General features: G+C 38.8%; 1 protein-coding gene and 1 long non-coding RNA gene across 5 annotated transcripts in view; one reads left to right on the plus strand and one right to left on the minus strand.

The window, feature by feature from the left end:
* LOC124879523 (cryptochrome-1-like) overlaps positions 1 to 4363 on the plus strand; it is a 40675-nt gene extending 36312 nt beyond the window's left edge. For 2 of the 3 annotated variants that reach the window (XM_047384503.1, XM_047385246.1), the window contains exons 15-16: positions 177 to 282; positions 856 to 4363. In XM_047384503.1, coding sequence (XP_047240459.1) covers positions 177 to 282; positions 856 to 1040 — 291 coding nt within the window. In that variant the 3' untranslated portion in view covers positions 1041 to 4363. The remainder of the gene's footprint in view (positions 1 to 176; positions 283 to 855) is intronic. The other variant, XM_047385996.1, reaches the window with a different exon arrangement.
* The window catches only part of LOC124881901, a 39188-nt gene that overhangs the window by 23120 nt on the left and 2841 nt on the right, over positions 1 to 13227 (minus strand). The gene's annotated exons all lie outside the window — the stretch shown is intronic.

Genomic DNA, 13227 nt, shown 5'->3' on the forward strand with positions numbered 1-13227 from the left:
GGTTTGATAAAGGTTTATATTTGTATGAATATTTATATAAGATAGGTCAGAAAAACGTTTTCTGTTTCATCACAAATTGACCCAGAATGACACATCTTCACTTCAGATCTGTTAGCGTTTCACATGAAGCATCAGAATACACTTAATAAATGATGAATGTTATCTACTTGTTCTAGATCTCAGTTAAACATAACCTTTGGAAAAGGCTTATGAGTTTCTATGAGGCAAACGCAACAAATAGTGACTGTTTTGATGATGCAAACTTCCCTCTCCCACTTCCAGGTAAATAAATCCCATTATTTGCAGTCTGTTGACAGCAGAGGGGAGTCATCTATGTAAATGTCAACCTGTCATAAAACTGCTCACAATAAAAAATACAAAGCAGGTGTTTGAATTCACGACCTAAACTGTGGAAAACAATAGTTCACATAATGAGCAGAAGCCGTGGCGCAGATAAAACGTTGTGTTTACTCAGTGGAAACGACTGAGGCATCCCCTAAAACATAACAGGACAATGTACAATATGTAATGTTTGGAGAAAGAAAATCTGTTTTATATTTTCATTTTTACAAAGAAATAAACTGAAGCCAAATAAAAAGACTGAACTGGAATTCCTATTCAGAAGATGGTTGTTGTGTCTTAGTTTTTATTTATTAAATAAACGGTTTAATGATAGGGTCTCAGGTCATCCCTAAGATAACCTGAGATCCAAATTATTTTTTCCCTTTGTGCATATGCTGTAGCATGTTCTGTAGCATGTTCTGTAGTGTAGAAGTAGTTTTATTCACCGTAGGCACAAAAAACTTCAGAGCAGTTTTTAAAATTTCCATGTGTGTTCTGTGGTCTTCCCTACAGACCTCTTAGGCCTGATGGAGATGAAGCTGCTTGAAAACATTTTAGTCAGCTGTTTGAGGAAAAGCCCAGCGTCGCCTCCTAAGCTCCAGGTGGACATAACTGCCGACTCCCGTCGAACTCAACGCACCAAAACTGCTCTGTCTGTTTTTTGGGGTTTTTTTTGTCCAAAATTCCTTGAGGTATAAACACAAAGGTGAAAATGGGATGATTTTTTTAATCCAGAGACTAAATTTGCAGTGGGGACAGCATCAGAAGGATGTACAAAGAAACAAAAAGCCTCGATACTACAGCTTGGTTAAAACGTTTGTAATAAAAAAAGAAAAAAAAAGAAAAAGATTTTAATTAATTAAAACTTTTAAAAAAACAACTGCTGCCACCAGCCAATAAAAACTGGACAGACACTGAATTACAGCTATAAATGTAGTAATGGATTTATTTACCCCCTTGTTCTACATCTCCATACCTTTTGTGCTACGTCTTACAGGGTCCGTCAGTTAAATCAGTCCCCTAAACCCCTTAATCTGTTCCATCAGGAATATATCTTCACTGTTAAAAAATGCAGTTGTTCTATTTCTTGTTTGATCAATGCAGCATCAGAGCAGAAAATGGACAGTTTTCATTGACCTGTACAGGATTCTGAGTATGTTAGGATTTTTCTCCCTTAAATCAAGCAAAGTAATTCAGTGTTTTTACAGTGACATCCAGGCAGGTACTTTCAGGGACTTTATGTAACACAATCTGTTGGTTGCTAGTTTTGCCTGTAAATACAGTTTCCCTTTGACTGATGGGAAAGCATTTTCCAGTTTAGAGTTTAGTTTTTGGTTTTTAAGTCTGCCGCTGCCTGTTTGGTGTATGAGATTATTAGTGACAGAAGGTTTATTTTGTTCGGAGGTTTAAGACACAAAGCATCAGGAATCAAATGTATGTGTATATTTACACAGTGTGTGACAAAGCTCCTCCATTCTTGGTCTTGGAGTCTCTTTTCAGTGTGTTACTACAGATTAATTTGAAAATTGTTTTTAACTAGGTTGCTTAAGATGTAAAAAACTGCCTTTTTAAAGATAATCCATAAAGAATGTATTGGGGTTCCTTTGATTGGTTTTTATTTTATTTATTCTGATATCATAGTGAGTCATCCACACCAAATCCAATATTTATAGAAAGATTATAACTATTGTAAATATTGTTTTCTTTAGAGTCGATACAGGGATTTATTTCAAAGCACTTTAAAACCCTGTTCTTGTGAAAGAGCCGCAGTCAGTTTAAAAACTCCACCCGTCGCTGAAAGCCTTTCATCCGATCAGGTTTTGTTTCCTGAAACTTTCATTCTCACGCCAAACCTCTAAATGTCGACCTTCATTATATCTGTGCTGTTTTTTGTTTATTTACAGTGATTTATGTGAGCTTACGGTCATGTAGATAAAATGTTTCTATCATCTGAAATCACTCCAAACAGACAACAAATTAGACATAAAACTGGGATCAGATTACCTGCGACTGTTTTTAAAGGAATGTTTGGTGCTCTTGTTTGCTTTTATTAGTCAAGAAACGCTTAAAACCTGCAGATCAAAGTTAAAAGGGTTTGTTATTTGGACAGTTGCTCAGTTTGATTGGGTAAGATTGTTTTAAAATGGATGTGCAGTTCTCACTTTTCCTTTCAAAGTGAAACTATTTTAAGCCCATCGTAGGGTTAGATTAGAGTTTTTACTAGAAGCGGCAGCTCCCTGGGTTGACTCTAAATAAATACAACTGCATGCAGGATCATTTGCTGCAGTCTGTGTAGCACCATTCCAGTCTGTTTCCTTCTCATTTTACACCCAACCAACTTTAATGTGCAAACATGTTCAACCCTTTACTATAATTGTTCCACTTAGTTTTTTCTTGTTATTGTATTTGGTGTGGAAGCCCGCTAATGGCTTAACAGCAATTCTTCACAGCATTACCCCCCCATTGCTCGCTTGTTTCTTGAAGTGTTCAGATTCTGCTGTGAATATTAAGTAGCTTTAATCTTTGCTGTCTCAGATGGGGGGGTATCTGACTATCTCCATATTGAACTTAAATGCCTCTGAGTTATGATAGTGTTTTATTTAGTGTTGAACAGAACCAAATATGTTTTCCTTTTGGTTTTTCTCAAGTCGGTAACATTTTCACCTTTCTGTTTCTCCCTCCAAAATCTCAATGAGTGATTTGTGTCAAAAAACAAAACCAAAACAAATATCATCATAGGATCTTGACTCTGCACTTGGAAATGTACAAGTTAACTTAAAAGACAGGCAGATGGTTGCAGTCTCTTCTCAAAACTTGTTACTTTTTTAAAGATTTCTTATAAAAACCAAAAACTCGCTTAACAAAAAGTACAAAAAGATTTAGGCAACAAGTTGAGCTAAAACAAAAGAATAAGTGACTGCATCTAAATGAGCCTAATTCTGTCAGAAAAGCAGAAACCGACATTCCTTAGAACAAAGGATGCCCTCCCATGTGAAGGATTTCTACTACTGGACAAGAAGTTAAACCACATATGAACACTCGTGGCTTCTTCTCAGATTGTGCAAGCCAGAATCAGCCAGAATTTTATGAAACTTGATGTAAAACAAAAAAAAAAAGGGCCCAAAATGTCAGGATCTAAATCCTGCTCGAAAAGTAAAAGCTGGAAATATCAGAGAACATATGAAGTCTGATGGCGACTCCATTGAGATGCTGTCAAACATTAGTCATTAATTTATGTTCCAGAAGAAACTTTATCTCACTAAAACACACTACAACACTGCAGGTTTTAAACCCACACACTCAGGCGAATCCGAGATGATTTTAATGATAGCAGTGCCCACACAATGCAAAAGATGATATGCATCAAGATATGTTTTGTCATGTTTAGACAAGAGCATTTTGAGGCCTGAACTGTTTTTTTTTTTTTTTTACAAAGGAAAAAACGTGGGACCGTAATAGAAACCACTGTCTTCAGTGGGTTTTTTCTTTTATTGCAGCCAAAGGGTTCATGAAGTGTCTGACGTTTTCAACATCTCGCAGGTCTGGGCTGCAGAAGCAGACAGTAGTTTGCTGCTGCTCTCCTAAGAAGGTTCTGGTCTCGGTGGAGCCGTGGTGACTCGTGGTGACTCATGTCTGTACAGTACTTGATATTTGTTCACCTGTGGTTGTGCTGCCCTCAGTTTCAGGGGTAATGTGTGGGGTGGGTGGGGCGATGTTTTAAAGATGTAGTGTTTCTATATTATAATTCTGTATGTTCTCAAAAAGATTTAAACATTAGATTTTTGTAGCTTTTATTAAAATAGCAAAAACAAGTTAAACCAACTTTCTACTCCTATTTTTTTCCTTTATTTTATTTTTATTATTGTCTTTTTGTTCCCTTCTGTGACAGGAAGTTGAAAAATACACCATCTGTCATCTTTGTAAGTACTGTGTTCTCTCTCTGTTTCTCCTTGTGTTGTGAAAGGCTTTTCTTGTGCTTGATCAAGTTCATGATGGGGAATTAAAAACTGCTACAACTTGACACTGGCCTCCCAAGTTTTTTGTGTGTTTTATTGACATTGATGCGATCTCATCTGATAAAACAAGACACTAAAACCTCTCACTTTTGATTTTACTGTGAGATAAAGGTTGCGAGACAAAAACTAACTGGAATGTGACTCGTCCCACAAAAGATTCTGGGTTTCTGTGCAAACAGCTTTGTGTTGGAATATACAGGGGTTGGACAATGAAACTGAAACACCTGGTTTTAGACCACAATAATTTATTAGTATGGTGTAGGGCCTCCTTTTGCGGCAAATACAGCATCAATTCGTCTTGAGAATGACATATACAAGTCCTCCACAGTGGTCAGAGGTATTTTAAGCCATTCTTCTTGCAGGATAGTGACCAGGTCACTACATGATACTGGTGGAGGAAAACGTTTCCTGACTCGCTCCTCCAAAACACCCCAAAGTGGCTCAATAATATTTAGATCTGGTGACTGTGCAGGCCATGGGAGATGTTCAACTTCACTTTCATGTTCATCAAACCAATCTTTCACCAGTCTTGCTGTGTGTATTGGTGCATTGTCATCCTGATACATGGCACCGCCTTCAGGATACAATGTTTGAACCATTGGATGCACATGGTCCTCAAGAATGGTTCAGTAGTCCTTGGCAGTGACGCCCATCTAGCACAAGTATTGGGCCAAGGGAATGCCATGATATGGCAGCCCAAACCATCACTGATCCACCCCCATGCTTCACTCTGGGCATGCAACAGTCTGGGTGGTACGCTTCTTTGGGGCTTCTCCACACCGTAACTCTCCCGGATGTGGGGAAAACAGTAAAGGTGGACTCATCAGAGAACAATACATGTTTCACATTGTCCACAGCCCAAGATTTGTGCTCCTTGCACCATTGAAATGACGTTTGGCATTGGCATGAGTGACCAAAGGTTTGGCTATAGCAGCCCGGCCGTGTATATTGACCCTGTGGAGCTCCCGACGGACAGTTCTGGTGGAAACAGGAGAGTTGAGGTGCACATTTAATTCTGCCGTGATTTGGGCAGCCGTGGTTTTATGTTTTTTGGATTCAATCCAGGTTAGCACCCAAACATCCCTTTCAGACAGCTTCCTCTTGCGTCCACAGTTAATCCTGTTGGATGTGGTTCGTCCTTCTTGGTGGTATGCTGACATTACCCTGGATACCGTGGCTCTTGATACATCACAAAGACTTGCTGTCTTGGTCACAGATGCGCCAGCAAGACGTGCACCAACAATTTGTCCTCTTTTGAACTCTGGTATGTCACCCATAATGTGTGCATTTCAATATTTTGAGCAAAACTGTGCTCTTACCCTGCTAATTGAACCTTCACACTCTGCTCTAACTGGTGCAATGTGCAATCAATGAAGACTGGCTACCAGGCTGGTCCAATTTAGCCATGAAACCTCCCACACAAAAATGACAGGTGTTTCAGTTTCATTGTCCAACCCCTGTAGGTACTCGTACTCATCGTCTTCCGCTTTATCCGGGACCGGGTCACAGGGGCAGCAGACTCAGCAGAAACACCCAGATGTCCCTCTCCCCAGACACCGCTTTATCAAAAAGGAAAGTTTTAAGCCTAGCCTTAAAAGTAGACAGGGTGTCTGCCTCACGGACTAAAACTGGGAGCTTGTTCCACAGGAGAGGAGCCTGATAACTAAAGGATCTGCCTCCCATTCTACTTCTAGATACTCTAGGAACCACCAGTAAACCTGCAGTCTGAGAACGAAGTGCTCTGTTAGGAACATATGGACCAATCAGATCTCTGATGTATGATGGAGCTAGATCATTAAGGGCTTTATATGTGAGGAGGAGAATTTTAAATTCTATTCTGGATTTAACAGGAAGCCACTGAAGGGAAGCTAAAATAGGAGAAATATGATCTCTCTTTTTAATTTTCATCAGAACTCTTGCTGCAGCATTTTGATTCAGCTGAAGGCTTTTAACTGCATTTTGTGGACATCCTGATAGTAAAGAATTACAATAGTCCAGCCTTGAAGTAACAAATGCATGGACTAGTTTTTCAGCATCACTCCTGGACAGGATATTTCTAATTTTGGCAATGTTCCGGAGATATAAGATAAGATTGGAAGCATATGTATAGTAAAGAGAATTGGCCCAAGTACTGAACCCTGTGGTACTCCACAATTAACCCTGGAGTTTAAAGATGATTTATCATTTACATGAACAAACTGGAATCTGTCAGACAGATAAGATTTAAACCAGCCTAGCGATGTTCCCCTGATCCCTACAGCATATTCCAGCCTTTCTAAGAGAATATTATGATCAACTGTATCAAATGCAGCACTGAGATCTAACAGAACCAGAACAGACACAAGTCCATTATCTGAGGCCATAAGAATATCATTAGTGACTTTTAGCAGAGCTGTTTCAGTGCTATGATGAGCTCTGAAACCTGACTGAAACTCTTCAAACAGGTCATTGCTGTATAAATGTTCACACATTTGATTAGCAACTATTTTCTCAAGAATTTTAGATAAGAATGGAAGATTGGATATAGGTCTGTAATTTATTAAGTCATCTCGATCAAGCGAAGGTTTCTTAAGTAAAGGTTTAATTACAGCTACCTTAAAAGCTTGTGGTACATATCCATTTACTAAAGATAGATTAATTATATCTAAAATGGGGCTGGTAATCAGAGGGAACACTTCCTTAAATAATTTGGTTGGGATTGGGTCTAACATATAAGTTGAAGGTTTAGATGAAGCTAATATTTCTGATAACTCAGGAAGCTCCACAGGATCAAAACAGTCCAAACACAAATCAGGTTCTGCAGTTATTTCCAATGTCGTCTCACTTGCTGAGGATGAAGTAATCATCTTCAGGAGTATGTCAAATATTTTCTTTTTAATAGAATTAATTTTATTTAAGAAGAATCCCATAAAGTCATGACTGCTAAGAGCTAAGGGAATGGATGGCTCAACAGAGCTATGACTCTATAAGTTTATCAACTGTACTAAAGAGAAACCTAGGATTATTCTTGTTCTCTTCTATTAATGATGAGAAATAATGTGTTCTAGCTTGGCGAAGTGTCTTTTTATACAACAGTAGGCTATTTTTCCAGATTAAGTAGGAATCCTCTAGGTGTGTAGAGCACCATTTTCTCTCCAATTTTCTAACATTGTGCTTTAAAGTACGCATATCTAAATTAAACCAAGGAGCTAGCCTCCTATTAATGATTACCTTCTTTTTCAAGGGGGCTGCATTTTCTAATGCATCACACAATGATGAAGAAACACTATGAACAAAAGAATCAATTTGTGAAGGGGCAGAAACAGAATTATTGCCCTCCATTGTGTTTTTCTGTGATAATGAGGAAATCAAAAGTGGAACATATTCTTTAAAGGTTGTTACAGCATCGCCTGATAATGATCTACTATAATGAAATTTTCTTTCAGGTGTGGAGTACTCGGTTAAATTAAACTCAAAGGTTATTAAGGAATGGTCAGACAGGACAGGGTTATGAGAGAATATTGTTATATCTTTACACTCAATGCCATATGTCAGCAGAAGGTCCAGAGAATGAAGACAAAGGTGGGTAGGTTTGTTAATGTTTTGAGCAAAGCCAATTGAGTCTAAGATAGCATTAAACGCCATATTTAGGCTATCAGTTTCAGCGTCAACATGAATGTTAAAATCCCCCAGTATAATAAATTAATCTATATTTAACACTAAATCAGATAAAAGATCTGAAAACTGATCTAAAAATTGAGAGTAAGGGCCTGGTGGACGGTACAAAACAACAAACACAAGTGGTTTTAGTGCTTTGCAATTTGGATGAGGAAAATTAAGGATTAAATATTCTAAAGAGTTGTAGCTATTGATTGTGCTTTGGGCGTGTGTTGAAGGAAGATTCTTAAGATCTTTTCCTAACAAGAGGAGAGGTGCCTGCAACCTAACCAAGGCACACACTCCAATAGTATTATTTTGGATCCTAGTCAGAAGGCGGTGTCCTCCACAATAATAATAAAGTCCTGATCTTGCCCAAGGACCTATCACTGAGCCTGACACCGTGGAGTTGCACCAATCGCGAGGAATTTCCCCAACATTCACCTGCGGGGTTTTGGAAGGGAAGTTAAAGCAAGTGTATGTGCCATTTCTCCGTAGAGGGGTAAAAGGGCCAGCCCTGGTTTTGTTGGCAATGGGTGGAGCGCTGGTGTGATGTCCTGGTCTTCACTCACAATAAGTCCCCAAATGTTAAAAGTAGCAACAGAAAGTAAGTGTTTTAACGTGCTTATGTATTAGAACAAGTAAGAGATATCACAGTAGAGAGAAATCAGATAAAACGAGAGAGCTTCACACACCAAACAATCCACCGAGTGCAACAGCGAGAACAGGAAGTGACGAATACACCTTACCTCTTTGGTCAAACGAGACATTTTAAACATGTTTGGATGGATTTTTCCACTAACAGTGTATATATAGAGGCTTGTAAAAGTATTCATACCCCTTGAACTTTTCCACATTTTGTCATATTACAACAACAAACATAAATATATTTTATCGAAATTTTATGTGAAAAACTAACACAAAGTGGTATACAATTGTGAAGTGGAACGAAAATTATACATGATTTAAAAAATGTTTTACAAATTAAAAACTGAAAAGTGCAGTGGGCAAAGGTATTTGTTGGAATAATTGAATAAAGATTTGTCTTATAGTTTCTCCTATTTTTTAAGTTAACTATTTGATCTTATAATCATTCATGATGTTTGTGTGAGTAAAGAATGTGATGAGTTGTCTGCAGGCAAAGATAATAAATGGAGCTGAGCTTGCAGAGAAGGAAGCAGTCCAGTTGAGGAGATGAAAAAGATGAAGGCTGATTGCACTGAACAAAAGGCGCAACTAATCCTGGAGATGGAGAGATTGTGGAAATGTGTTGTTAAAGGATAAAGCTGTTTATGACCTGTTTCCGATGCAGCTGTTGTTTCCCATCCTTAGAGAGCAACGTTCTTTGTAAATAGGGACCCCCGAAAGATAATAAAAAGAGAGGTGCGGACAGATGCTGTTCAGAGCGGTGCGAGATCTGTAACTGAGCACATCTTGACCGTTTCTCCTCGCAGCGAGTAAAATAACTAATACTTTGTCTCTCTTTTCTTTTTGTGTTGTTATAAGTATTGTAGGTTGTTTAAACCTGACAGTATTCAGGCCCCCTTTACTCTGAGTGCAACCAATTGCCTTCTGAAGTTGCCTGAGGTTTGCTAATGACTAAATAGAGTCCACCTGTATGTAATCTAATCTCAGTACAAATACAGCTGCTCTGTGATGGCCTCAGAGGTTGGTAAAGAGAATATTGGGGAGCAAACAGCATCATGAAGTCCAAGGAACACACCAGACAGGTCAGGGATAAAGTTGTGGAGAAGTTTAAAGCAGGATTAGGCTATAAAAAGATTTCCCAAGCTTTGAACATCTCACGGAGCTCTGTTCAATCCATCATCTGGAAATAAAGAGTTTGGCACAACTGTAAACCTACCAAGACGAGGCCATCCACCTTAACTTACAGGCCGAACAAGGAGAGCACTGATCGGAGATGCAGCCGAGAGGCCCATGGTGACTCTGGATGAACTGCAGAGATCCACAGCTCAGGTGGAGGAATCTGTCCACAGGACAACTATTAGTCGTGCACTACCCAAATGTGGTCTTTATGGAAGAGTGGCAAGAAGAAAGACATTGTTAAAAGAAAACCATAAGAAGTCCTGTTTGCAGTTTGCCAGAAGCCATGTTGGAGACACAGCAAACATGTGGAAGAAGGTACTTTGGTCAAACGAGACCATGATTTAACACTTTGGCCAAAATGCAAAATGCTATGTGTGACAGAGAACTAACACTGCACATCACTCTGACCACACCATCCCCACTGTCAAATATGGTGGTGGCAGCATTATGCTCTGGGGTGCTTCTCTTCAGCAGGGACAGGGAAGGTGGTCAGAGTTGATGGGAAGAGGTATGGAGCCAAATACAGGACAATCTTGGAAGAAAACCTGTTGGAGTCTGAAAAAGACTTGAGACTAGGGCGGAGGTTCACCTTCCAGCAGGACAACCACCCTAAACATAAAGCCAGGGCTACAGTGGAATGGTCTAAAACAAAACATATTAATGTGTTAGAATGGACCAGTCAAAGTCCAGACCTAAATGAAATCGAGAATGTCTGACAAGATCTGAAAACTGCTGTTTACAAACACTCTCCATCTAATCTGACTGAGCTTGAGCTGTTTTGTAAAGAAGAATGGGCAAAAATATTCAGTCACTAGACGTGAATGCTGGTAGAGACATACCCTTGAAGACTTGCAGCTGTAATTGCAGCAAAATGTGGTTCCACAAAGTATTGAGAGAAGGGGGTGTGGGGGTGGAATACTTTTGCACAATGTCCTTTTCAGTTATTTATTTGTACAAAAAAAAAAAAGAAATCATGTATAATTTTCGTTCCACTTCACAACTGTTTACCACTTTGTGTTGGTCTTTAACATAAAATTCCAATAAAATATATTTGTTTGTGGTTGTAATGTGACAATATGTGGAAAAGTCCAAGGGGTGTGAATACTTTAGCAAGCCACTGTAATGTCTGCTACAGTGTTAAATGTGCAGAAAGGCACAGGGCATCATATCATCCTATGCCATTAATAGAAAGGCACACAGAATAGCATAACTGGCTTATTAGAGACATGGAGGAAAAAGTTTGAACACAGAAAAATAGCCGTGTCATTTGCAGCACTTTTTGCCCTGATTGTTTTCTAAAAGCATTCTGTGAGCGTGGCTGAACTGGTTAAAGTGCTTTAAAAATCTTGATACGGTTAAGGTAGCAATATATATTGTTCAGGATGAATATCTTTCAGATTACTGCAATGTAACACTGACTTTAAATCAAATGTTCTCGTCTCAAATCTGACCTGCAACAACCGTGTAAGTGAAAAGCTTCTCCCAATGCGCACATGTCCACAAAACAGTTTCATTTTTGTAAATAATGCTATGCAAACTCGCACATGAAAATGCACACTGCCTCCTTTGTAATGGTAGCTCAACCCCAGCAGATTTTTGTTTGAGTCGGCAAATGCAAAGTCTGCTGCATTCCATGGGAAGATAAGACCAGGTAAGGTGAGCTATATTTGAAAATATTACAGGTTTAAAAGGCAATACAGCATCAACGTCCGCTGTGACGATTGGAATAAAAAAATGAATGTTATTCCCTTTGCAGAAATTTGACTGATAAAATCAGTTACATCCCAGCAGCAAACAGAAAAATATGCAGGAAACCATCAGTGATAGAGTGATTCAAAAGAGAAAGAGATTTGGCAAATTAGAGAGAGATGGATCTATTAAGCGACAGAGTAAGGATCCGAATAAAAATAGCACCAGACTCTACGGCTGTTTTCTCTGAGGCAAAATAATGCAAGGCTATGGAACCCAATGATTACGATTTATACAGGAATGTCAAAACAAAATTAAAATGTGAGAACTATGAGGTGGTGCTTTCTTCTTTCATAATTTTTTATCCTATCCAGTTAAAAAAAGAAGGACAAAAAAAATGTATTTGAATTTTGCACATCATCCAAAATGGAAAAATTTAGTACTGCTTCCAGGTTTTGTGTGAAACCGTTTAAATAAATCCACTATTTCTAGCGTTAAGAGTGGAGCGAGTAGAAGTATCAGATAAAGTAGGAAATGTTTTCTGTGTAATCCTACTGATTTATAACTTTGAAGAGAAATCCCGGTCTAATTAAAGGAATTTATCAAACATTCTCATGTAGTCCAAAAATCCCAGGACTGGACAGTGAACACCTGGAGATCTTCACCTTCCTGACTTTTATTCGCCACATTAATAAAAGTTAAAACCACAGTCAATAAAAAGCTAGAGTCAAATTTTGGAAAACAAAACAGTTGTCTTTCCACGTTACAGATAAACCTCATTATGTTCTAGCTTAAGTGGTGGTTTTTTATTAGAGCCATAAGGGCAGTTTACGAGGGTGGCATTAAAAAGGGATCACAAAGACAAGAAAAGAAAAAACATTGCTTATCTGTTGTTTCTTTTAATGCATATGCAGTCAGTGGGTATTTGGCCAACACCCTTGAGTGTTGAGTAGATTTCCCCTGCTGACTGCTGAGAATATTAGGTTAACTGGGTTACAAGGTCAAAGGTTTCTGCCTATTCACCACACAAATGCAAATCAGTCTGGCTCCTAAAATGTCAGGTTGCATAACCTGATATGATGCTGTCTCAGTCAGTGGCTCCAGTGACTCAGTATGATCCTAGCAGCCAATGCTGCTCCAACCATCACAGCTGAATATGTTCTTTTTCCTCAGGTTGGTGTTTGTGTTTTATCCACCATAAGGCATGGAGACATTGGTGTTTTACAACCTTCCGCCAGAAAGGATTGACCAGAGGGCATTCCCACATGAGATGAAAAAATTTGCCCATATTGATTCCATTTCCAAACAGTGTTGCTATTCGTAAATCCAGATTTATCCAAGTCTGTTTGGTTCACCCTCAAGTTGTTCCTGCCAAATTTTCCTCAGACTGTCACAAATGTCCCTAGTTGGATATACTGAGTTTTTATTAAATGTAGATGCCTTGTACTTAAGAGGGTTTTGCAGATCGCCCATAATCAGGCTGCCTAATCATCCTGACTGAAACTTGTCAACGACACCATTACTAATTTGAGGCCATTTCCAAAGGTCTCCTATTTTGTAGGTTGTACTTTTGAACTAGCTTGGTGAGCGAAGTAAATATGCCATGTTATTAAAGATCCCCTACTGTATGAAATCCATGATCTGTCCAGCATTTACAAACACCTTCTGCCTTCCTGTTTGTACTTCTGGCCTAAATCAGAGTGAGACATGTTGAACC

Source organism: Girardinichthys multiradiatus, chromosome 1, assembly GCF_021462225.1.
Source record: "Girardinichthys multiradiatus isolate DD_20200921_A chromosome 1, DD_fGirMul_XY1, whole genome shotgun sequence".
Lineage (NCBI taxonomy): Eukaryota > Metazoa > Chordata > Actinopteri > Cyprinodontiformes > Goodeidae > Girardinichthys > Girardinichthys multiradiatus.